Source organism: Accipiter gentilis, chromosome Z (assembly GCF_929443795.1).
Source record: "Accipiter gentilis chromosome Z, bAccGen1.1, whole genome shotgun sequence".
Classification (NCBI taxonomy): domain Eukaryota; kingdom Metazoa; phylum Chordata; class Aves; order Accipitriformes; family Accipitridae; genus Astur; species Astur gentilis.
This window is the reverse complement of record NC_064919.1, coordinates 59640781-59667926: the sequence shown is the minus strand read 5'-3', so window position 1 is coordinate 59667926 and position 27146 is coordinate 59640781. Positions and strand designations below refer to the sequence as shown.

At 40.6% G+C, this 27146-nt stretch overlaps 1 protein-coding gene across 3 annotated transcripts in view; it reads left to right on the top strand.

The window, feature by feature from the left end:
* MRPS27 (mitochondrial ribosomal protein S27) overlaps window positions 1–27146 on the top strand; it is a 55826-nt gene that overhangs the window by 25970 nt on the left and 2710 nt on the right. Inside the window, exons 5-11 of one of the 3 annotated variants that reach the window (XM_049794525.1) lie at window positions 6415–6529; window positions 7052–7130; window positions 8432–8547; window positions 11391–11493; window positions 13691–13833; window positions 17283–17435; window positions 21574–21840. In XM_049794525.1, the coding sequence (XP_049650482.1) occupies window positions 6415–6529; window positions 7052–7130; window positions 8432–8547; window positions 11391–11493; window positions 13691–13833; window positions 17283–17435; window positions 21574–21813 (949 nt within the window). In that variant the 3' untranslated portion in view covers window positions 21814–21840. Of the gene's footprint in view, window positions 1–6414; window positions 6530–7051; window positions 7131–8431; window positions 8548–11390; window positions 11494–13690; window positions 13834–17282; window positions 17436–17613; window positions 17720–21573; window positions 21977–27146 lie in introns of those variants that run through there. The other 2 variants (XM_049794524.1, XM_049794526.1) reach the window with 2 other exon arrangements.

Genomic DNA, 27146 nt, shown 5'->3' with positions numbered 1-27146 from the left:
GTTTTGAAATTTGTAACATTTATCTAGGATCTTGCAACTATTTGATGATACTATTTTTTCTTTTTAACATAATAAGGCTGTTCCTTCTGTTTTACTCACAAAGGTGCCTTAAATCCATCAAAAGGAAGAAGAGCATTTAGTTATATAAGAGGTTGACAACAATGGGCAGAAACGCTTGTTGTATCAGAAATTCAGCTTGTCATTTGTTAATCCACTTTAATAACTGGCTGTCAAAGTAGCTAGGTTAGTAAAGGGTAAACAAGATCCTAGCCGCTGTATGGTTGATTGCTGTATGTGATAGTCATTGTTAGAAAGACTTTGCAAAGAGGAGCTTTCTGTGCAGGATTGTGGTTTTGAGCAATGAAGTAGCTACTCTGAGACTGCTGAATGGTGAATTCTGTCCCTGCAGTTGTTAGGAGAAGGTGGTTACCAGGTTGATATTCTGAGACTTCCTAAATGACTGCAGAGTATATACTCTACCCAAAATATCTCTTCTCCCAGATCTGGTCCTTTTACCAAGCTTAAGGGTAAAGAAACAGGTAAACCTGTGACATCAGGGTGAACAGAAATGAAAGCTGAATGTGGTATAACTGGAAAGCAAGACTTGATACTAAAAATATTCTTTTAAGTCTCCTGTTCAGCCTTGATGTTTGACTATGCTTCTGTACCGTAGTTTGTCCATATCTAAAACTTGATCATTTAGGCCTGTTTTGAGGCCGCATTCATCAGTGGTGTTAGAGCTCTGTGCAACTCCTGAACAACAGATGCTGTGCAAGAAATAATGCATTCATGTGGAGGTGGAGTGAGCCTAATTTAGAAGAATTAATTTTATGTTCAAAGCAATCAAGAGTTAAATTAGTTTAAACCAAAGATCAGGGAAAGTCAATAAAAATCAAAACAAGAATAAAGGCTGAATGTGAGCTTTCTTCAGGGAGTCCACAAACTGCTTCCCTTCTTTTGTAAGAGTACAGTTCTGTCTCAGCATTAGACTATCCTCTGTCATAGTTGACTCGTCTATTTTTTTTAAATCTGTCCTGTTACTGCTCTTGGTAATTGATTTCTTATACTACGTATGCTACAGTGTTTTATTTCAACACAAAAGGGAAGCGTTCCCTCTGTTTTACTTGAGTGTAAGCAGTTAATGCGTGAGGTATTTCCTATAGGACTGATATGTTTATACGTGAATTTTTAAAAGGATGCATACAATGAAGGGTGTAGGCTACTATGCAGGCAAAGAAGAGATGGAAAAATAAAGTTTTGTCCATGTTTAAAAGGAAATTTCAATCAACAAAGATTTTTTTCAGGGCTGTTGCCTTTGACACTGACACATAAGCAATGCCTCTGGGTCCATTTAAAATGCAGACAATTTTTCCCAAGGCCTGTGGCTTGAAATGACAAACAAAGGGAGAGTTTTGGGTGACGTTTCCTCAGCCTTCCAGTTTCTAAGCTAAGCCTGCCTGGAATCCATTTGGTCATTATGCACTGCAGCTTAAAAAATGTGCCGAGGAAGAAAAAACATGGCATTGCCAAGGAGCTTCACAGCCCCGTATGACTTGTGTAAAATGTGGAGTGGCTTTGGATTCATTCCATTGAGAAAGCTTATTCCTGGCTCGCAGAGACATTTCTTACAATACTTATTAATTTTAAGTCTCCTGCATTTTGCTTCAGGACTTTTTAGAATTTTAAGTGGATGAGAAGAAATCTGGCACTGTCCCCTCCTGATTAAAGCAAATAAACATGCAAACCCTTATTTCTGTGTAGTTCTAAAAGAAGTAAGAGAGATCTGAAGTATAGGTGGAAGAAATTTGTTACAGTGACTGTCACTAGGTAGGTTCCTTCCTTCCTGGACTAGATCCTACAAGGGGACTAGCAACATATGAAATCTTTTTGGTTTTAACTCTGAGGAAAGCACAATAACACATCTAAATGATGTATATTAGAAATAATGAAAGACTGGAGATTGCTCAGTGTCCTTCTGTTGTTACTTCCTCCACATCCTTGCAATGTGGCAGAAGATGGTACAGGAGTCTCTAAAGCATACAGCATCTCTGAAACGGAGATGAACATTGTAGTACAAGAGGTTTTATTTAAGGAGTTGTTTTAAGTATGGTAATGCACAATTAGCAAAGCAAAATGCAGGTGAAATTTAGAAAGGAATCTGGAGGCCTAAGAGATCATACAGTTCTGTGCACTAGGTGTGTATATCATTACAAAACACTTTCTCATTAGGTCAGATAAAGATGGAGGAAGGAAGGGGACTCTTCTTCCTGTTTCCCAGATAGGGAAAAAATTAAAAATAGGGTATTATACAAGGATAGCCTCTGGCAGTATGAGGACCCTTAAGAAAGCCATAAGTTATAAAATGGGAGCTTCTGATCAGCTTAGCAAGGAATTAGAACAGATCTGCTGAGCTGACTTTCCCTCCATACAGCGGAGCTGTTCCTGGTAGTGTATTACTTCTGTAGCACTTGCTCTTCTGTAATCCAGCAAATTTTCCTTCGTCGTCATCTTCATTTGTGACTGCCCTCAAAGCAATGAACTCCCCTCTACCAAATCTGGGTGAAAGAATACAGTCCAGCATCTTGGTGCTTCTGTTTGCTCTCAGGGTTGCTGTTTTACTTCCCTTGAGAATACAAGCTATGTGAAAGCAGCACTAGAGTGCATCACCACTTGATGGCACCAAACAAGTATGAAAGACCATTTAAAATAAATAAAGAAGGGAAGCAACACGGCTTTTCTGCACTGTGGCAGGGCACCAATGGAAGTAAGTCATGCTTGCTGTATTAGTAGGATACTCCATAAAGCACACTCAGTTATCTAATAAACTTCCGTTGTTCAGTTTCTCTAACACAGTGTGAGTACTTCAGCACTGTTGTAAATGAGCAACAGGGCCTTGTGCAGGAAATTAGTAAACTAAAAATGTATTCTTAGCCCAATGAGCTGACCAGTTTGTGAGCAAGAGAGAGTGTGCGCTTGCTTGGCTAAAAATGTTCTGGTTGCCTTGTGCTGAGGCTGTACACTCACGGTATCTCTTCCAAGTTATAATAATTTTGCAAGTACAAAGCAATGGTTTAATGAAAATCAAGTTTCTGGACTGCATCATTCGAACAATTTTCCAAAATAAGGGGAATTCTAGTACCATTGCACTGTATGCTGTTACATTGACAATGACCTTGGATGACCTTGAATTTCAGGACCTCCTTGTCTTACAGATACTTCTCTTGTCCTTGTGGGGACAGATGTTCTCAGTTCAATGGCTAGAAGGATGACCATATTGATTCTTCAGTAATTACTATTAAAGTGTACCAACAGGGAACTCCCCCAGTACTATTATGGACGCTTCTCCTTGTCTTTTCTGAATGTATTATAAGAATCTTATGCTTCTCAGGTTTTTGTTAGTCCTCAGAAAAATGAGTTTCAGCAGCAGACATCTGCAAGATAACATCCTGGTCATTCCATTAAACACACAGCAATTGCTAGAGGCTTCCTTTATTTAATTCACTCTGAATCCTCTGTTTTCTGTAGTTTTAGATTCCTTCTGTCTTTTCATCTGTTCCTGAACATATTGCCTTGCTTAATTATATCCTGTTTTGTGTTTTGTGGAGAAGGAGAAAGGAGGAAGATGTTGATGCTTGTCAAAATGACCAGCAGTCTCCTCTTTTCCCTGATTCCCTTTCAGATAAAAATGTCTGCCACAACTTTTGGTTAGTTTGTCTAGGTTAGCTGTAAAAACAGATACTCTGTTGGCTTCCCTTCTCAGCTGGTAAAATAGAGACAGAGCTCATCCCAACATATGGATCAGAAACAATTAAAGATTGCAGCGTACCTCCGTCCCTTTCACTTCCAATTCTCCTTCTACCACATCATGTATTAATGGAAGTGTGTAGTGTTGAGGGATCATGTACACACATATGTATTGCATTCTTGTTGACACGGAGACAGAAAAATTTTGGCACTAGTCCCCTCACTTCACTCCCAGGCAACTGTTTTGTAATTAATTATTAGAATTAACTAGAAAATTCTTTGGCTGCGAACCTGTTTGCTTTTTATTTGCATAGTACCTAGCAAACTGGAGACCTGGTCCAAACATAAAGATCTTAATAGTAACATAGAATGATTATATCTGATAGGTTCTGTGGTTGTCCATACACACACAGACACACACACACACTCTCAAATCAGTGCCTGCCCTACAAAGCTCATGCGAAGACTTTTTTAAAAGAGTTTTTGTAACATGCCTCTGAATTTGTGCATATCAATTCAAAAAACTTCTGTTGATTGAGGATCAGTGTCATCCTGTTTCTAGACCTTATTGCATACCTGTTAGGCCTTTTACTGTCCAAGTGCAATTTGACTCTGAAACCTAGAAGCATTTCATTATTACAGTAGGGTGTAGCATTCCCAAAGTGCAGGAGTTATTGGAGTGCTCCCTGTACTCAAGAGTGTGGTGTACTCAAGAGAATAAATACTGCTCTGCAAAAAGGTGAATATTCAAACCCATTAAAACCTTTGGTTTGTTTTTGTTTGTTTTTTTTAAAAAAATGTTTGCTTCCCTCCTGTGTAACTAATTAGTAGGAAAGATGCCAAAGATTGTATCAAAAGAAAGACCTAAGTCTTTGAGAGCATCAGTATCATGTTCTTATAAGACAAGTCAGTTGTTTTCCACTTGTGAAACAATATTAACCATTTAATGAAGTGCTTTTAAAAGATGCTGGCAGCTTTATTGCTGGGTGCCGCTGTTGCACTCTGACCCGTCTTTAATGGCTGGTGAAACAATCTGTAGCAATTAGATAATTGTTTCATCAAAATATGATTAAATTCAAATGCCTGTGATTGATGCTTTCTGTAAGCTTTATTGAAACAGGACTTTAATGAAAGCAAATACACGTTCTTGCTGTTCCCAATATTTGAACTCCGGAGGGAAGAAAATGGAAAGCAATTGAAGCAACAAAATGGATATTTGTAATTTAATATTCAAAGCTTGCTTTTCTTTTTCTGTTAAATTCTAATTTAATGGGGAGATTTCATCTGCCACTTACAAAACTGTATATTTAGACTTTGTGTAGTTGTTTAGTTCTGCTTTTGGCATGGATGTCTTCTGCATTCTGAAGGCTCTCTAGGCTGCAGTACTTTTCCAGGTTTGGTCATCTGTGTAGCCCTCAGCTGTGGGATGCAATACGCAGAGATTCAGTGAGGAGGAAAGAGAGTTGGTGGCCACGTTAATCTGATAAATGTTCTGGAAAGCATGCTCACTCAGATGGAAGAGCCAGCCCTGCCTCTAAATGGTGCTGCAGCTTAGCTTGAGGCTGCAAGCATCTGCACATGAGCCCAGCTCAGTCATTGGCATTTTCTACAGGAAGTGTGCTGGGGACTGAGCCCATTTTTCATACATACAATTTGAACTGAGAAAGGTTGCGTGCATCTATTCACACTGGGCTGTGAAATTCAGCCCAGGACTAAGGCAACAGCTCCTACCACTGGACTCAATTGGGTTTTTAGTCTTTGCCAAAGGGAAAGTCCCCTATGCTTTCTGTCACCACTTCTCCAAATACAGAGCAAAGTGTATATACCTGAATAACAATGAAATAAAAGAGCCTGAACTTAAAAGTATTTAATTTTACAAATTGATAGAGCACTGGAGTAGGTTGCCTAGGAAGACTGCTGAAGCCATGGCACAAGGTGTCTCAGAAGAGGTTAGAGAAACATCTGTTTGGAACAAGGCAGCTGGTGCAGGGGGGGGGCCACAGGAGTGCTGTCCAGTAGTTTCCCCTTGCATGAGGCATGCCTCACTGATAAAGCATTTCTAAAGCAAATGAAACCTGCAGCAGCCCAGGGATGGCCTGTGCTGAGGCACAGTGAGTTCTTAAGTGGTTGAAGTTAAGACATGAATTAGAGAGGGTGGACGACACCAGATAACACAAGCTCCAAAGGTTCAGACCCAGCTGTATTTTGGTGTAACTCTGATACTTGCTGATTTCATTGGTCATGGACTGGTGTTGCTCTTTGACTAGATCAGAAGGACAAGGTTAAAAATTAGTACTATAGTGTTTATAACAATCTCAGTTGGCCTGCATAAATATACCAAGCTATTATTTTATGGTGTTCATCTTTTCAGGGGAAAACCAGTAGGCTTTCTGGAAAGTGAGATGTTTAAAATATTATGCATTTGTGAAAAGGTCAGATTCCCCCTCTGTGCACACTATTAAAGTGTATCAAAACTTGTTTCTCTTATTTGAAAGGGCTAGCTGGAGCTCTTTGAAGAGCAATGGTTTACTGCAAAGTCAAATACAGACAGATTTATATTTAAGATCATGGAAGACGAGGGTTCTGAAACTCATAGTTTCTTGATTACAGTATTTGTTTCTGTGATAACCAAGAGTCGTATTGTCACTTGGACCATTTATCATCCTTTAGGTTTCGGCATAGTCCAAATTGCTGGTACTTGAGAGACTGGACCATCCACAGCTGGATCAGACAGTGCTTAAAATATGGTGCACAAGACAAAGCCTTATACACGTTAAAAAACAAGGTGAGTTTTTACAATGAAAAGCCATGAATATATTTGGTCAGCTTTTTGAGGTAAGTATGGCTTACCTGGAATTCCTGTTGCAGCCAGGTCCTGTAGACTGTGGTTTGAAGTTCAGATATTTCTTTGTCAAAACAAAAATTAATGTTGCATTTGAATTTTAGGTAAAGCTCTTTACAGCTTTAATTTCTTCTTCTTTCCCAGGAAGTTTTTTGTTTTTAAACAGTGTTGGTGTCCAAAACATGCTAGATGCAGGAGAGGCATAAAAGCCTGATAGGCAATGCCCCTCCTGGTCCCGAAGGCTCAGATAAAACACCAACACAAATCCAGTACATCAAAAGTTAGAAAGCCTACATCACACGAGCCATGCTAATCGTGTGTTGCTTGACTAACTGTCACATTGCAGCAGTATGCAATGCTATGGTTCTGATCTTTCTGATACCTGCAGCGCTGTGCTTGGGAAGGTTTGAACAGCAGATTTTCACACTGATGGATTTTTTTTTTTTTTTTCCTTCTTCTCTTCAGGTTCAGTATGGAATTTTCCCAGATAATTTTACATTCAATATTTTGTTGGATTGTTTCATAAAGCAGAAGAAATATGAAGGTAAGAAAATAGGTACCAATTATTTATCCTTCGTTGCAAGTTCTTATATCTGCAGAGCCTTTCTTTGAACTAAAAACTTTGAGCTGTATTTTCCTGAAGTCACCTTAACATGCCTTCTCCTTCCTTTATACTACTTCTTTGCATGTTTATATCTCATTTCTGTTGGGTTTTTATTCATTATATAATTTTGAAACGTGCAGTTCACAGCTTCTACTGTGATTAATCCCATTCTAAATGTAAACCAACTTGTCCAGTTTTTACAAGTCTGACTTACATGCTGACGACATCGTAGGAGTTATTAGTGACAATTAGAGTGTTATAAGAATCGAAATGCATGTTGGTAGAGTTCATCTTACCTACATTTAGCTATTCGAAAAGCTACATGTCTAAACTGTTTGTCTAGACTTTCTGTCATTGGAGAGAGCCAGCATGCTGAATTGCCATGTTGAGGTGCCTGTCTTTCACAATTGATTGTTTAAGTGTTGAGATTAATAATCATGTCATGTTTGATTACAAATATTTAAGATTTTCATTTCACTGCAGGTTTTCTGGTACTGTAGACTTACAGTGAGCTTTTCTTTGGATCAACCTCCTGTAAAACAAATAACTGAAAGGGACAGTACAATTGCAGGACTTGTCTATAGCTTTTATCACAAAGGCTTTGCGAAATGGCAAATTAATACATATATTTATTTCATTTTAATAGCCCCCTTATCTGTGAATTCCCCCTTATTCCATTCATATATCTTTTCTGTGACAGGCTCAAGGCCTTTTGTTTAATAAAATGTCCTTCCTGACAGGGAGTGTCACTGGAACTCCCTGTGGAGCTCCTCCAGAGCACTGTTTGCTGAATACAGTGAGTGCGGTGGGTGACCTGTGACAACATTTCTGCTCCGTTGTACTGTCCTATCACCTTAAGGGCAGTGAATTTAAGTCAGTCTTCTCTTGTTTGTAATCTAAACACAAGAACAAAGTCATCATTTTTAGAGATTTTTTTTTTTAAAAAGTTAATGATTGAAGGGCTGAGCAAAGAAGAGCCAATTAAAGAGTGTAGAGCTGAGTTTGGAAAGCTCCTTTGCTGTGGTCTCACGCTATTCAACCCATTCGTCCCTCTTGCAGTGTGTTTGAATAACCCAAGTGAGTAAGACAAATTCTATACTACTAGTCATAAGAAATCTTTAACTTTCCCGCTAGCTACTTCAAAACATATTACAGCAATAAAGCATCAGTGAACGTGAGTGGGTGCAAAAGGGAGCTGTTGAAAACTGCAGTTGCTGATTACATATTGTTTTCCTCCTTAGATGCTATGTCAGTAGTAACAGAGATCATGCTGCAAGAAAGTTTTGATGACTTCTCAACACAGCTTCTTTCTCTCTATGTTTCATACCAGTACTTGGCAACCAAGTCTGAATATACGGTAAGCTGACCACACTCAAAATGATACACAAAGCCTCCGTTTCTAAGTGTCATGGTGCAGTCAGCTGGGCATTCAGTCTTGAATATATTTTATTTCCCCTAAGCTTACCTGGAAAAAATAAATACTCTTTTTTTTTTTTTTTTTCCCCATTATTATTACAACTGCAGAAGAAAAAAAAGAGACAACAAAATATGAAAGCCATCAAATAAATTGTCACCTCTCTTGCTCCTTTGTCTGAAAGGGAAGGTGTGTTGGGATTTTCAGATGTCATGTATGCCCATTGTAAGGTTATGAAATGACATTTCAGTTCAGTTCAGAGAGGGGTCTATCAGTTAACACATAAAACCTGTGTTACCTATTGTATAGGACCCTGTTAAGGTGAGTATTCCTCACCGTTAGAGCTTGGTAATGATGATGTTGCAGAATTATAAAGCATTTTCACTAGGATTTTCACTATCCCATTTGGCTTTGGGTGTATTGTTTCTAGTATGTATTTGTTTTAAAACTAGATTTTTTACATCTCTCCTGTCTCCAAGGATTAGGGGTTTCTTATTCACATCTTGCTTGCTTAAGGCTAGCAGGATAGTTCAGGCTCTTGGAACAGGCATTATTCTACCTTTGCAGAAGGGTCTCGGTTAGGTATCAGCAAAGGGCCCTGCCATGTCCATCACTTCAGGCAGCTGCTTTTCATGTAGTTTGGCACAAGCCTTCAATAGCATGTTATCCATAAGGAAAATGCTTGAGGCCTCCATTTGTCCTACATGAAGCATCTTCCAAAATGCATATTACAGGTGCCTTAAGGTTTTACTCAATTGGATTGTAATTTCAGTTTTCAGTGTAGAAAACAGATGTTCATTTGCCCTGTTCTGTATTCTTCTTCATTCCCAAAGAGTCAAGTATGCTTGATCACTTGTATACGAAAAGCAGAGGGACCAAAATCTGATTTTCCCTTTGTGTTTGTCCATGTTTGTGTATCCTCAGTGCAAATGCAAGCACTTGTCAGTATGTGTAGCATTTTCATGAAAGCTGAATATGCAAGCAAGGGTGGTATGGTCATATGACACACTTAAGGACAAGTGTATTTATATAGCTGTGACTTATTTAATATGCATTTTGAAATAACCCCATCCAAAGACAGCAACAAGCCATGTTTTTATATGTATACACCATACAGACTACCACTGAACACCTCATAATGCTCAGTACCAATTTTCTGTGTTTGATTTAAGAAGTGGGGATAGACAGTTATGAGATCTGCTCAGCTACTCCTAAAAATCCCATTCCCTTTTCCCAAGGTTTGAGACAGGTCAGCCAGTGTCCTGTTGCAGACAGGCCCTTGTCCAGCAGCCTGATGAAATGATTTTTAACTTTGAGAGCTGAATCTTGGGCAATCTAACTGTGTTAGTCCTTAGTGTGTGTAGCATTGGTGATAGAAAGCTTCCATTTTTCTGCTGTTGTAAACACCACTGAAAGCCTAAGTGGTCTTGGCTCTCCCCAGAAATTTTCCTACTTGACTGCTGCAGACAATAAGTATAATTGATACCTTCCACTGCAAAGGTGTTAACTTTAAGTTCTTGCAGTTCCTTCAGCTCTTGGAGCCAAATGGGCTAGCTCCCAAAGAACCTAGACCACTAAAAGCCCTCTTTTTTCCAGTTACATTTGATTTTCCTGTAACATTCAGCTGGAGTGCTGAATTCAGCACGAAACAGCCCTGTCTCCTTGTATCCCTTTTCTGAGTCAGGCAAATACCTTGCCTGGCTGTCAGGTGACAGTATTTTGTGTCAGACAGTAACATGCAAATTCTTGTAGCACCTGAACGGAGACACAAAAAAATGCCACACCTTGAAAAGACATCTCTAAATTAAACCAGAAGGTAGAACCTTTGTGCTTTTTAAGACTCAGTGTACCTCCGGGAATTTTTCAGAAGCCTTCTTCCTTTCTCCAGGGGTGGGTTTTTTCAGGTCATAAGGTAATAAACAAGACACTGAAGTACCGTGCCACAAACCCCATGTGTTACAGTCAGAATTCCTCCAATCTGTTGCCTTTTATAGCTTCCTTTTCCTCATTTTCTTAGCAATGGGAGTTGTTCACCTCCTTTCACTTGCAGTAAAGAGACATTTATCATTGATGTTTGTGCTTCTCTGGTCTTGAAAAATGTACTGTACTATCCCATAGCAAAACAAAATTCACAGTACTCTTGTGGTTTTAATGTACTTACTGATTGGGTGCCCTTCTTTAGCCATCACTGGTGGTCTGGCTCAGACATCTGGTACTTCTCTCTAGCTGGAGAGACAGCTGTACTTTTAATCCTGGGGCATACAGTGGTCTTGGTGAGTTGCACATGTTCTTTTCACAGTGCAGATTTTGGACTCAGAGCAACACATTAGCAGCATATTCTTCTCTCAGCATTTCCTATTCCAGTGAGGGGTAGTGGAGCATGTATCTTACCACATACTTAAAAGAAGGCTGCTCTAGTACAGATGCCATGTAATTCTTTTCTTCAGCAATGTTAGCCTGAAGTATGTGGTAGGACATACAGGGCAGAGCCAGAGCCAGTGTAAATCAGTGCAACCCTCTGTCCTGAAGGAGGTGCGCTGATTGACTTCCATGGAAAATCTCAACCACTCACATTTTACCGTCTTCTGGAAAGAGAGGTGTTCCTCAGTATAATGTGTACTATTCCTCAGGATATACATACTGTAACTCTGAACACTAGGCATGTTTAATGATTCTTTACTTTATTGCCAAGACATCTGATGAAAGCCACGTGTGCTGTCTTTGGCTGCTGCCGTTTTATGTTTGTGTTTGTCAAGGAACACTTACTTAGTTTACATTATTTGCAGTGGGAAGAGGAGAGAAATCTTGGAGCATCGCTAGTGCTTACAGGTCTAAAGCAAACAAACACTGTGGGTTTTAGCTCCCAGCTGTATGGCTATGCATTCCTTGGTAAGTTTTACCTCCCTCTCAGTCATCTTTTCTCTCTTGTCTTCAGTGGCTGAATTAAATTGGCATCTTTGCTTTATTAAAATGTAATCAAGGAGAAGACTAAGAAAAAAAAAAGGCAAAAATAGCAGAAGGAAAAATTTCAGAGTTAAGACCAAACCTGTTTTGTAAGCCTGGAGGGTAGTACTGATTTGAATGGTATGCCCTTTATCAGACAGCTTCAGAACCTCTTTTAGGGCTCCCTGCAGGTTTGGATTGGCAGCTGAAAGAAAGATGTTCTTAAAGAACAGTAGAGTTGGTTTGTTTGTGGACCAACAAATGTAAAAAAAAAAAAAGAACAGAGTTCCTTCAGACAAATTTAAGGTTGTGGACAATAGACTCTTTTTCTAGTTAGTGAGCTTCTTAAAATAATCCTTAAACCTCAAGAAGTTTGGAGAACACAGCCTGAAAAACACTATGTTTAAAACATTTACTACTCACTGTAAAGGTAATGTCTCTGTTGTGAACAAGGGATAGCAGTGCCTTTATCCTGTATCTGTTAAGGAGTCTTCACTGCTAATGATATGCTACATTATTAAAGAGCAGTTAGATCACAGTATATCCAGAATTGGTGGGAAGGGGAAGAGGGAATTAGGTAAGTAATTCTTGAATTTCCTCTACCTTTTAGAGGAATATAGTAAAAATAGGTTTTGTCCTTCTCTACAGTACGATTATTTACTTGAAAGTAATTATTTAATTTAAAATTTATGATTATGTAGTTGTTCCATTACTGCATTGTATTTTTATTCTAGAATTTATTGAGGGTAATAAAAAGTGGACTTGTTCTTAAAATGTGGCCTCAAAATACAATGTGTAGTGGCAGAGTTAGGATGCTGATTTGGATTTATCATGACTGTAAGATAAAAAACTAATTTTCAGTCAAAAAGGGGGGTAACTGTGAAAATTAATTTGAAAGCAGGATTCTCTATAGATCTATGGTTTGCTGTTCAGTGGAGATACTGATACAAATAGGGACTTTGCCATCCAGCTGGCATTCAGTTTGGAGTGTTTTTTGTGTCATATAGATTGGTTGAGTAGTGGCTGTATTTCAAAAATGCACTTCACTGTTGTCTGTGAGCAGTAGTACTTGTTCCATGACATTGACATTCAGTAGATCAAAAGCTATTTACTGTTATGTCACATATTCCACAGTCTTGCCAACACTAATAGAACCGACCTCTGAGAGCGTGAAAGATGTCTACCAGCACAGAGTGGCCTCAAGCACCTCAGCTATTTTAATTTAGCCATAGTCCATGAGCTTTGTCTGTGCACTTATTACCTTGCCTTTCCTAAACTGTTCTCTTCCATGTAAAGAAGAGTAAGGTGTGTTTCAAAGTTTTGTGTCATTATAGCCAGAATGCAAATTAGATTGAGAGCTTGGATACAACGCTTGTAAGCTACACTGAAGTGGTATTATTTGTTACATTGACAACAACAAAATCAAAACCTTAGAGTGACAATCACAGTAAATTAGTACTCAGAAACTGCAATGTGATGTACATTTCCTCTGTTATGCTGGAGTTTCATGTTCAGTGATGCTGTGCATCAAAGGTCCTGCTAAAGTCAGTGAAGAGCTTGTTGCACAGAATGTCCTAAATCAAGAAGAAAATTTTCATTTTGGCAGGTCTCCCGTATTTCCTCTCAGGAAGCTCCAGCAGAAATAGGGGTACTAAGCTGTATGATTAGCCAGAGAGTGTACTGTAAATACTGTACAGTCTGGCCATGGCACTTGTGTGAGTAGACCATAAAGGCCACAGAAGTGAGTCCAGAGCCTCAGATTTAGTGCACGCATGCTGCACAGTCAGTCCTTGAAGGCTAAGGAGACATTTGTTTGAGATCTCTAGACATCCTCCTCAGAGCTACTGTTAGAACTGCCAGACAGCGAGAAAACCTGACCACTTTTCCTCTTTTCAATCTGGACAAAATTTCTAGGTGAGGGGAGAGGGTACATGTAAAAGCCGTGAAGTTGGGCAAAAAGAAGGCACCTTAATAAAATAAGGTAATAGCAGTTCCGTCAGAGTAGCTTTGTAGAAGAGTGTGTTGTTTTTACTACAAAAGCCAAGACGCTTGCTGTCACTTCTGAAAAACAGAGCCAAGCCATAAGGATTCCATTAAGACTCAAATGCTGAAGTACTAACGCTAAAGTTCTTTTTTATCACAGGGAAGGTGGAGCTGAATAAAGGGCTAAGAGCTGTATACAATCTAATGCCACTGATGTGGACACCTGGATACTTGAATAGAGCCTTGCAAGTAATGGAGAACGTGGCTTCATTGTCAGGGGACAGCAAAATCTGCAAGGAAGCTGTAAGTATGAAGGCTATGACCTGGTGAACAGAGGGAATTTCATACAAGCCAAACTCCAGTAAAACCAGTGAATTCTGTGCCTTGCTAATGAGAAGAGGCTCAGCAATATTTCACAGGTCCTTAGAAGACAGGAGAAGTAGTAATGTTTAGAACAGAATCACTGCTTCAGTTGATAAGCCAGTGATCCTATCTACTGGCATGTTGTTAGGAATGAGTGTCTGTTATTGCCACAAATCATTTAATCATGTTTCCTAAGCCTTCCCCTCCCTATAGAGACACCTGGGTCTCTGTCACAGGAAGCACATGTCTGTGGGGATGGGAAGACACCTTCGTTTCCCAAGCTTTTGAACTCAGAGACATGACTTCATAGCTTGAGGATGAAACATCAAATCTTGTTCCTCTCCTGGCTAATCCCATGTATTCTGTGCCCTCTGAGATGATGTCCTGAGTGATACTGGTCCAAAAATGGTACAGAGTGATTTCTAGAAAGATTGTAGTGCCCCCAGTTGGGGAGGATGGATAGATTCAGTCCATTTGTGAGGTCAGCACTGACTAAGGGACTCAGGGCTTAGGAGTGCTGTGGGGCATCAGGCTGATACTGGAATCAGACAGCTCAGGAGGAGTAACTTGGGAAACCACCACTACATGGGCTGGAGCATAGAAACAGCACTGAGGTCTCAGCTCCTCTTCTTGGTACTCTTTCTGGAAGGTGTCTCTGGTGATGGGAATCTCCCTTTTGCTAGCACCACTACTGGGCTTGTAGTTTCTGCATTTCCCTTGACAAACAAAGGCCAGGGCACTGCTCAGCAGGTTCCCCTATGTATTGCTTCATGCTCGGAAGCAGCTCTGTGTAATACTGGACATTGCAAGGAAGGAAGTGTCACATCTGCAACCTCCACCATTTTGAATTACCTCTTCAGGTGTGTGGCTTTGGGGATTTGTTCCTTAATCCAAGTCTGAAGAACTCAGCCTAATACACTTGTGATTCTTCCTGCTTACAAACCCTAGACGAATTAAGGAAGTCCTCAGCTTGCTCTGGGTCGTAGATGAACATCCTAGTGTTGAAACAAGGCTGTATCTGTCTGTGGTACAACAGGTCCATAGAAGATCTGATCCTTCTGTGTACGGATACTGTAAAAAATAATAAATGCTAGTAATACCTAGCAATGCTTTCTTCACAGAGACACTTTTTAGTTTGTTCAGTGACCAACTAAGAACTTACAAGGTTATTACTGGTTACTCACTAATGTTGCAAGTGTCTCTGTACAAACCCAGTAATAGAGCCCAAAAAGCAATGACTGTGAGAGCCACACAGAAACTCCCCTGAAGGGATACTTGGCCTCATTTGGATTTTAGGTAGCAATATATAAACAATAGTGCAAGTCACATAAGTTTCACCAAGCTGAGGACCAAGATCAGGCCTGGATGGTTTGTTGTTATCAAAATAATTTTTCTCTAATGCATTTTTGTGACCTCAATGCAGAAGGGAAAACAAGGAAATTATGTTGGTCGATATCCTTATGTGGTGTGAAGTAATTACAGTGTATTGATTTGTATCATCTGTCCTTTTCTACCTAAATGCTCATTAAGATTTTCCTATTAAAATCCATACAAGATATTTTTAATTACTATTTCCAACTAAAATGCAGTATTCATAAGGGTGAAGGACTAAGAGCACTGACCAGGTCAATATTTGGGTTCAGTCAGCTTCCACTGAATTCAGCAGCAGATATGATGGAAACAACCTCAAGTGCCATAAATCCTTTTTTCCTGTAGTATCCTGGGCCTCTCTTGGACAGGACCATTATGCATTTCTCATAAATCCATATCACAGCACAGAGAAGTACAGGCCGTGTTATAAATCATTGTCCTTGCATGCCTGCACAGAGTTACTTGATAAAGACATAGCCCTGGTTTTGTGAACTTGGTTCTTTTCCAAAATGTAGTATTTTCTGGCTGAATAAATTTCATTATCCAAAAGGGAAGTTTTCAAATTAACTTATTTAACTGTGGAGTTTTGCTGTAAACATTTTCAAGTGATTTGCCCAATCATTATCAGTCACCAACTTTTCTTTCAGGCTTTAAGCTTCATTCGCTTCTGACTAGAAGGGTGTCTGATTTTCTCTCTGCCATGACTATCTTAACAACGTAATAGAAATACTGTTTTAGTATTGCACTATGTTGTTAGCTGTGAACAAGCAAGACAAGTTTTGATTTTTTCCGTTGTCTGAGAAAGTCTCTTAATGAGTGTATTTTGAAGCACAGTTATTATTTTACTGCTTACTTCATCCTGTCTTTCTGATGTACTGCTAGTTTAAAGATTACATTTCAGTGTCAAGAATGTTATTTTGAATAAGACTAACTTTTATTCCTTTAGCGTTATATACTTGGCCTTTAGCAAGCATATATTCCTTTAGCAAGTTATATTCCTTTAGCATTGTATGCTAGGAAGATGAAACCATAAGTATCAAAATCCCTTTTGCTTGGAGAAAACATCACAGATTCAAAGGTTACAGAGAGTTATTTCATCCTACTGATAAACATTCAGAATTAGGATTCATGAAAGGATAACAGCTCTTTGCATTTGTGAAAGCTGAACTTTAAAATGCAGGCAACCTGCATCCAATAATTCCAGTTATGGAGATTATGTTTTTTCCCAAAACAGCAGCATCATCCATATAGCAGTTCCATGTTTTGTATCAATAATACATACAGAAATGATTTACCAAGTCCCTTAGTGAAGCTAATGTGTTCATTTGATACAACTGCAATTAGATTAGGAGAGGATGGTTCTCTTACTACCTCAAAAGACAAAAGCATGAAGAGAACAGAGGTGTCACAGATTAAAAATACACCTATACCAATATATTATATGCCTACATTACCATTTTTCCTGTTAAATTATCAAACTAATGATAAGAATGAATGTTCCTGTTGCTGAACAGGTGATTTCCCTGCTTCTTTTCACCAAAGAGGTATTGAGATGATCTGTTAGAGATTATATTGGTCAAACGTTCCATAATAATACCTTATTTATATGTATCTGTGATTGTGTATCATGCTAGTGCTGTTATCACTGTGACTACCATTCAGCATTAGTATTTATGGCCAGATATCAGGCCAAGAGGAGACATTAGCCTAATGCCTGACAGCTCTGCAAATACCAGTCAGCATCTGAGTCATGGGGAGTTTTACTGTTGGCAGGTATTGGTGGAGTTGTTCTGTTGCAGAGATTTAATGTCCAACCTCAAAGGTCCAAAAGTACAGTATAAAATTCTTCCAAGAATAAGTCCCATTTCCTTTAAGAATTTGGTTTTCTTTTTATTATACACAGAAGTCATCTCAAAATACATTGTAACTGATGAAGTTGTTTGTAAACGTGACAGCAGTGTTACTCCGATTATATTTCTAAACTATTTATGCTAACAAAGACAAATGTGATTGTTCAGATTGATGCTCTAGAGACCATTTTCCAGTCTGTCCTTGAAGCAAAACCTGGTCCAGAATCAGCTGAAGTCAAGGAATTAGAGCAGAAGTCACAGTGTGCAGAATCAGAAGAAACAGAGCAGTCTAAAGCACCTGAGTATTACAGCCGATTCAAGGTAAGAGGGTTTCTTTTATCTAAATATTCTAAGCTGTAGGAGATCTCCATAATATATACTAGAAAATACATATTCTGACTTATTATGGCTAGTAGACTGAGACCCCTTCAGGGCATCAGGGGTCCTACCTGTCATTTTTGAAACTGATGTCACCTTGTATTTTCAATTCTTCAAACAGGAAGCAGCAGCTTACAAAGACATAAATGCTCAAGGCCACTTGTCTTTTGTCTGCTGGGATTTTATCTTCAGTTTTCATACATCAAAATGATAAATCCAATCCTGTTTGCGAAAGTGGTATGTCATTAGAGATCCATTATCTGACCTTGTGTGGGCTCTTGCTCATTAAAATAAATTGTAATAGGCATGAGACCTTCCTGAATTTATTGTCCATTTGTGTTGATTAAATAGGAACATTGCATCCTGTACTTTCAGTCTGGGGAATTAAGTAAGGCCTATATTGCCTCCTTTTTATCTTTAGGTCATCATGCTGATGATAACAATATGAAACACTAACAGTTGTTCATTAGGGCACAGCTATATAATGAGTGCATTTTATTTGATCTCATAGCTATATAATGAGTTCATTTTATTTTATCATCTCTGATTTGTGCTGTGGTAAAAATCAAATATCCCAGGTTGAAACTAATCTGGCTTATAGTTCCAGGAGCCATACTCTTTCCATAGCCCATCACTTTTCATTGTCGCTCTCATGACCTTGGACAGTTACTCTGGATACAGACCATTGTTGTTCTAAAGAAATTTCAGAAGTTAAAAGACTAGTATCCAATGGTTTCACCTCACATACACACACCTTTGCTTTCTTTAATTTTTATTTACATAAATTATTTGCCACTAATCTTTAGATACTAAAATTGCTTTGTAGACACTTAGAACTTTAATTAAAAGTTTTTGGGAATCAGTGGGTGCTCAGCATGTGATAATTAATGCCTGGATGAATTACAGTGAATTAGGTAAACACAAGTGCCCTTTGAAGGAGGGAGTGAGACATTTTTATGAGTCTGTCATTGTCTAGCTGTTGTCTAACCTTGAAGAAAATTATGCAGTTTGCTCAAAACAAGGCCTAGATGTCAAATTGGGGACAGTTTAATGCTAAGAGGGTAGTTTTCTTCTCACCTCAACCTTTCCACAAGTTCCATAATTAACCCCAGTTCCGGCATTCCCTAGTGTGGCAGTGAGTGCCCTGACTTGAGCCAACAAACTGCAGTCCCAACGCTTAGCTCTAAGCTCTCGCCAGAAGAGTCTGACTATAAGAAAGGCATAGCCCTCCTGAAGTCTAGGCATCCAACAGTAATTTATATGTAAATAACCCACAATTTCTGGTTGTCTGGATGAGAAAATGAACTCTCAAGTCAGAATGCCATTTCAGCTGAGCCTGAAAGAGCTCTCAGACTCTTCTCTCAAATCCATTAGGCCAGCACCAGCCAGTCTTCCCAGCTGAACCCCTGGACACTTGTGTGCATAGTTCACAGAGCAGAGAAGTTCACTAGAATTCCATACAAGCTTGAGGGAGGGTGGCAGCTCTGAAGCAACCTGGTGATGTTGGCATTCACAGCTGCTGTCCCAGTACAGATCATCTGCCCCTCATGTGATGTAAACCCAACACAGGATTTGCACTTCTGCTGCTGAAAACACTTTGTGCTTTATCCAGTCCTGCATTAGCCAGCATGGCACAGTCTTTCACCTTGAGCTCAAAAACAATTGCCTATGTCTCCTGCTTGCTCAGTTCTTTCACAAATCATACACCTGGCTATGTGAGGAAAAGCGTGTGGATTCGCTGCAGACATACAGTTCCTGTCTAGAACTGTAGCTTGTTCTGCATGGCTTTTATACACATACTTGGACTTCATGTCTCATACCAACCTTCAGAACAACGATTTGTGAAAGTACCTGAAAAAGCCATGTCAGCCTAACAGATACTGTGTGTGAGAAGCAGCACATCCTTCGCTTCCACTAAAACAAACAGGACTTGAGGGCATTTAGCTCTTCCCAGGTAAAGCCGTTAGAGCTGTAACTTAGACTCTCTGTCTGACACTGTCATTCATGTTGTAATTACCTGTTCTCAGGCCTCATATGCTGAGGCTCACAGTGTTCCTCAGGCAATTCCTTCCGTCTGTGTCAATGATCAGTGGGCAAGCATTAGTCACATAAATGTTGGCAACACCCTCTCTAAAAGCAGCGCTCCTTCTCTAACTGTCTGCATGCAGAGCTCTGGAGACTGCTTATAAAAATCAATGATTTAGCTGCTTAAGAATGTGCCCTTTTAGTACCTGCAGGACATAGAGCCTGCTGCTTTCCTAAACTAGTTTCACTAATGTGTCTCGGCAGAGCAGGGAAGATCCCAGGAGTTCAGTGATACCAGCAGTGGCTTAGGAGAGGAGTCCTGCTAGTTTCCAGTTTGTGCCTTTCTGTAGTTCAATTTCATACTGCTTAGTTTCAGTGCATAAACCCCTTTTTCAGTACATCCTTGGTAGTGCTTAGTAGAGAGAGTCTGAAGGATCTAAACCAGTTATGTTTAAACTGAATATCTAATCTGTAAACATGCGTATAGTTGTCAGGTTCCTTCCCCAGACCCAAGCTGTATGGTCTCTTCATGTTTCTCACTGATGCATTGTATCCATACTGACATCTCAAACAAAACAGATGAATACTTCTAAATATTACCGAGTATTGTTTTAGACCATTAGCATTGGGTTTGTTTTCATTTTTCATCATAAAATGAGAAGTCAAACAGCCAAATACCCAAGCCTCTCAGACCTACATGCATAGCATTTCAAAAAGTCTGTCTGCTCTCTGTCCAGTTCAAACCTTCAAGGGTCTGGCAAAACACAGCAAAGCCAGTAGTTGTGTTGGCTGAGGCAGAGAGAAGTAGAGAGGCCTCAGAGGGGATATCAGAGTTTCCTGCATAAGAACAAGGCAGAGCCTCAAGACAGGAGCTGAGGGGCAGTGCCTTTGCAGGTTATTGCCAGTGTGGGTTTGGGTCAGAGGAACACTGTGTGCCCGCAGCATAGTGCATAACCTTCCAGTCATAAATGGAAGTAGAAGTCCGGATATCTGCATGGCCCCAGAATTGCCATTTTGTTTGGAGGTGAATGATCCCCATATCTTCTTTCCATCATCCTGCAAGGCAAAACAATAGGCTTTATTCAGAGGGCCTGGGAAAGCAGCATGGATGTACCTTACCTTTCTTTAGGACACGTACTTACTTTAAACATTTCTGCAAGTGTTGGGCTCAGTGAAATGTTCTATTTAAAAGAAGAGTCAGGAAAATGTGTTGCTATCTAATGAGTGAGCAAGGGGTAAAGAATCTGCCAGTGCCAGTGAATCTGTCATCTTTCTCCTCTAGGAGACTCCTCCTTGGTTGTGTATCTGCACTTTTAAGGCAATTAATCAGATTGTTAGTGAGCCATCAGGCTAAAGATTCCAGAAAGCCAGAAATAGTATCACTGGATGATTCATCATCTTAAGTGAATTAACATTTTTATGCTGCATGAAATCTAGATAAGTAAAGCTCAAGAAAGAAATACTGCACAGTTTCTTACTGAAGCTCTGCTCTTAGTTTCAGTGTAGAATATCCTTGAAAAAAATATCCCTTGCTTTAGTGCTATTGTACAGTCTGTGTAAACATAGTCAAGCATCAAATCACAGTAACTGTTGGGAAGAAAAATCATGGGAGTTACTTAGTATGCCATAAGCAAGAGAGCATTTAAAGTGATGTGCATCTGTTGAGAGGGATACTAATGCAGGCAGTGTGGAGCGAATTGTTCAATTGGTTTTGAGGTAAGGTGTTTAGATTATATTTATTATAGTTGACTGGTCAGCTGATCTTTGTTAATACCAGATAACTGAACTTGGAAAAATAAAGATAATTTCAATGGTTAATAAAAATGAAACTTCATTGTTTTAGATTTATTGCTCAAAAAAATTATTCTAGAGGTTAGAATTTCAAAAAATGGTACCAGCTACTACAGTTGAAACACTTTGTCTGTATGGCCTGCCTAATAGTTAGATTCAAACAGCGATGTATTGGTTGTTAATAGTGACGTATTTTGTGGCTGACTATTTTGTGACTGACTGGCTCTCTCATTCTCACTCCCCACCGATTCCCTTTTTATGACAGGAGCTGTGCTCTAAGCTGCATTCACTTGACAAGGTTGAATCTGAAAGCCTGTTAACCCTGACCACCCAACTTGTCAAGGAAAAGCTGCCAGCATGTGAAGTGGAAGATATTGCAAAACATGAGCAGAAGCTAAAGGAGTGGGAACAAGAACAAGCACTTCTCATTGAGAGAGAAAGGGAAATGAGAGAAAAGGCTAAGCAGGAAATGGAAGCTAGGAAGCTAGCTGAAGCATCTGCTTAGCACTGGAACTCAAAGACTACTGTAGTGGTACGCATTCCTCTGTCATTGAACTGAAATGCTCACCATTATTAATATTTCACTTCAATCCTGCTGCAAGCGTGACTATATGTGACTCCTATATGCAAATTAAACTTTTCCCATTTTGCCTGTTTGCTGAAGTAAAGCATGTGTGGTTTAGAAGTCTTCACCCGGTATATGATACATTTTCCTCCTGCCATGAGCCAGGCAGTGGGTGGGATGGAGACAACACAAAGAAACAAAGGCATAAGAAGAACCTTGCCTGTGATGAAAGGTGTAGACGGTGGAAGGAACAAAAGAAGAGGGAAGAATTTCAAACACAAGTTGTTTCAGTAGGGGTTTGTCACAGGAAAGAATGCCTTGGTTACTCTGAACTTCAGACACTAAGAGGATTAATGTATACTGATTGCTTTTTTCTTTCTCAACCCGTCTGGAAAATTCAGGCTACTATATATGGAATTGGGAGCCTAACTTTAGACCGGTTTTAAAACTACTTTTAAAGTATTTCAGCCTAGTGAGTTAGCACTTGTACAGGCAGTCAGATGTGCCTTCCCTGTAAGGAAGTTAGAAATTTCTGACTTTACTAGTGCTGCTCTGCTCCATTTTTAAGGTCAGTAGAGAAACACGCACAATCACCTTGGCACACACCCAGGAGCCTCAACTGCAGTGCAGTTTCTTTTTATATTCTGGGTGCTGTTCCATGGGGGTTTTGACCTAATTCTCTTCTTGTCTTAGCTGTGTATGTGGTCGCATGCCCCATTCTTCAGATTGGTAAAACAATTTGGCTTTTGGCACAAGGAAACAGCAAGGGAGGAAAGGATCTTAGTGCATTGCTTGTGGAATGCATCAGCATCCATCCCTGCTTACATTCCCTGTCATCGCTGAATCTCATCAGCTGCAGCCAGCGACTTTATGCAACTCATGGCAGGGCAAGTTCCTTGAAAACAGGAACACCCTAGCAACAGACCTGCTGTATTGCTGCTTGTTATGGCAACACGTGTTGTCTCACTGTGCTTCACCACAGGGTCTGATAAACATTTCCAGTTTTATCATGCACCTGTCTAGTCTTACAGTGGTAAAGCTCACATCACAAACTCGCTGTAAATCCAGTGAGAACAGGCTGTGAATCTGCAAAGTGAACTTCTTTGAAGTGTAGGAAAGCATGCACCAAATACCTCTCTTATTCCCAGCAAATGCACTCAAAGCCTGATTGCTCTTTCACATCCAAGAACTTGACCGTGAGGTCCTTCACCTCGTCTTTTCAGCAAGTACCATAGTTTCTCCCATACTGCAGTAGGAGAGTGATGTCTCCAGGTTAAGTGGATGATTTTGTGGCTTGACTAACTAAATCAGCAGTGGACTTTCTTGGGCAACTTTTCTCAAGTCTCCTGAAGTCTTTTTCCTCTTTCTTGGTCTAACTGCTTTCTGATTACTAGAAGTTAGGCAGCCTTAAGGGAGAGTAGGAGAGGCCAAACATGCTCTTAAGGACAATTTCCTTAAAACTGGTGGCTTTAAAGAGGTAGTCATTCTTAGTCGAGCCAGGGGAGAATGAAGCATCCCTTCCCTGACCACATACTTCAGTTCTTCACTGTCAGAATATGGGCTGTATCTCCAAAGGTTTACAATCACTCCTGCATCCCGATTCCTTTCTCAGCTTGTCTCTACAGACACCACCTCTCCCTTCTGGGATCTTCTCTATACCACCACAGTTTTAAGACCTTCCTTGCTGACACATGGCCTCTAGCCACTTCAGCTGCTGATCGTGTTGCTTATGAGACAGCAATTTGGCTAGGCCACAGCAGGCACTGCCACATTTCTTCTTGTTTCTTGTTAGCATCTGTTTCTTGGCAGCACAAGGAGCCTGTATCTGGGCCCACCTCCACTCTCCCTCACCCTCCTCGGTAGATGCACCAGGCTAATGCTAATTGAGCTCCAGCAAGCTGCCAGCTGCCATGCATGCCGCTCTCTCACAGAGCACGCTTCCCTTCCCCCACAACTAACTCCCCTTTCCATTTATTTAGACTTAAATATTACAGCAATAGGAGAAGAAAATCCTCTAAGCTCAGAGTAGCCTGTTAATATTACAGGTTGCCTCCTTGCTTTACTTCAGGCTCTGTGGGTTTGAATGCTTTTAGTCTACTCCAAAGCCTACAACCTTTCTCTGCCTTCACCCGAATCTCCCATATTCCCCTCTGCCCTTGGGAGAGTGGGGTTTCCCTGCCAAATGCTTTGCAGGCAGCAAAGCAGAGTCCTGGGGCCAAGTAAAGGACCCCAAACCCAAGAACTGCAGCAGAGGGTCCAGACCATTTGTGGCTTAAGGAGCCAAAAGTTTTGCCAAGCCCTCATTTATCTGTCCCCTCAGTATCATCCTGTGTGAGAAACCACTTCTGACACTTCCACCAGCTGGGCCACTTACACACCACGGCCCTTCCCTCTCTCTCGTGCCCTAGCTGAGTATTTCTCTATGGTCCATTAGCCTCCGTCTTGCTTCTCCCCACCCCAGGTCGCACCACTCTCTCACTCAATATCAACCAGCTTCTGCCAACCCAACGTTTTCTCACCTAGCAAATCATCACGTTTCCCACAAGCCTACCTGCACCTTCTTGAATTCTGCAGCAGTCCTTATCACTGCTTCCCCTTTGACCTCACCCTTGATCCTCTTCGAGTTCCTGCTGTATATTGTTTCACATTTATTTCTTCCCCTGCTCCAAGGAGGCTGGCCATGTCTCTTTGCCCCACACCCCCATCTCAGACAGCAAAGTGCCCCGGCTCTGTGGACAGCAAGCAGCCCAGTGTACCAAACACTCGGGCACCCTGAGGTTTGAGGCCCCTGGACACAGCTCAGTCTCAAGGGGAGGTTGGAAACAGGAATTAGCAACAGAAGCTGGAGGGAAAGGAGGAAGGTACTCTCCTCCTTGGTGCTTTTTCCTACCTGCTAGCTTTGAGCAAGGTCAACAGTAAGACAAATTGTGAGATGGGGTAATTCACAGACCAACACTGTTCAGGCATGTGCTCAGCTTCCTAAGGGAGACAGGGATGGTAGCTGTTCACCACAAATGCAGCAGGATGAAAAATCAAGAGAGTATCACGTAACTCAGCTTGACTTACGTGCTTTTCTCCCTCCCACTCCAGGAAAAGTAAGACTTGACTGTTTGCCACCTTGCATAAATAATGTTATGCACACAGCCTATTTTTCAGCTGCTTGCTGGATTACTCTTAAAAAAAAGTTTGAAGAACACTTGTACCAACACCTAGGAGTGAAACTGGGTCCCAGGCAGTCAAAAGCCCTTCTGTCTGGATGTTCACAGCTTTGTGTGCACTCCTGTGATAGCTATCACCCTCTGTGATGCAGCTAGCCACATTTAGAAGGAGGGCAGAGAAGTCATACAACAGCTTTTGATCAGCTGCTGCTTAAACGTGAGCTTTGATGCGAAGGGAAGTATGTAGATGTGTGTATATATGCATATAAAAATAAATACTTCTGTACTCTACAAAGACAAAAAGCTTCTGAGTTCATCCCGTCCTGCATCCTGGTACTCATTCAATGCAAGCTCACAACCCACTGAGCACTTCCTCGCTAGGATACTCTCAAGCTTTTTGAAAAGTTGCTGCTCCTTGCTGCACTGTTTCAGACAGCTGCCTAGACCTTTCTGTATGTGGATGGGACTGGCAAAATATTTCTTGATAGTAACACAATCTCCTTTTTTTGGATCACCTCTCCTAGAAATGTACCTTCACGTCCTGTTTTCATTTGTGACTACAGCTGCAATTTGCGTTAAAGCTATTACAGTTTTTTCCCTTGTTGGTATATTTCTAAATCACAGGAGTGCATCTTTCTTCGTGAAAGTCTTTGAATAATTTCTCTACTCGTTATCTTGGTGTCTATATAAATAAAGGCAGAGGAGAATCTCAGTGCTAGAAGCAATACATTTGCATGCACAGTCACTGAGCTGAGCATGCAAATGAGGTGACCAGCAACCTAAATAATACCTGCCTGCACTAAAGCTTATGGTCCAGCATTGCCAGACTAGCACATGGTAGGCAGTGTTAACAGCTCTCCTGTGTTTCCCCAGGCATGGGAGAGACCCTTCTCTCAACAATACTTGCCAAAAAACCCCCAGAAACCAGTACAAATGCAAAGCCTGTTTGATATGTTGGCATGAATTTGGCTGCCATTAGGAGAAAAAAACCCCAGTATTTCAAAGGTTAAAGTTCTTCCTTTCAATTCAAAAAGCATCTTCCCAATTCAAATCCATGGCAGATGCCAAATGCACTGCTGATTAGGCAAGCAAATATGTAACTCTTCCTCCCACAAGTGTCACTGGCAGAACACTACCTGCAAAGCACTGAAGATCATTATCCATTATTCACAAAAGGAAAATTACATATTTATTCCCTTGCAGCTCAAATAAATGTTGCCTGAAGCCTTGCACAGCTGGGGCCTATTTATGATAACACCCAACCTTGCCAAGATAGGGTTACTAGTTGCTCTCAGACCTGGTCAGATGCTGCTTTAACCTACACAGCGCTGGTATTGAGCACCTTCCCACAGCTTCAAGCACCTGCTCCCTCCCCCAGTGGCTTGTCCCAGTTGCTTGCCTGCCTGTCCCAGGGCTTTCTGGTCACCCTAAAACTGTGGAACCAGGACAATGACCTACCCCAGCTGCAGATGAAGCTTGACTGGTGCAAGGGGGTTTCTGACCTGAGCAGCCGTCACCATGCAGCTGAGACAGGCAGAAGACAGCCTGGGTCACAGGTTAGCAAGTGTCCTCTTTCTCCCCACCTCCTCAGGAAGCTGAAGTCATAGTTACAACAGGGAATTGTTGCACCCTTGACTTTGAGGGATGCAAGATGCGGTCCACTGAGCAGCATCTGATTCTGCAAGTACTGCTGCTGGTTTTGCTGGGGCTGTTCATGTAGAAACTACAACTGAACCTTCAAAAATGTATTTCAAGTGAGTATTTGAGCACATTCATGGAAAGTAAAGTTAAATTTACCTTCCCTGAAATTTAATGGTAGAAAATGTTGAGATGAGGACAAGGCTCTTTGATTGAGGAAGAGAAACTACTGCTGTCATAAGTGACAAACAACTTGACAGTGACTCTTTCAAAATAAAACTGTGGAGAATGAAGTATAAGTCAAGAATTAGTGAGTAAACATTAATTCAAGGGTAATTTAAGATACTGAACGTGATAGGAAACTGTACCATCTAGTCTGGGTCAGTCTCCCCATGGAAATACATATATCTTTCAGTGATCACAAATTGTCACTGAACTCTGCTAGCAATTGCACAGTACTAACTCTGTTGCTGCTCT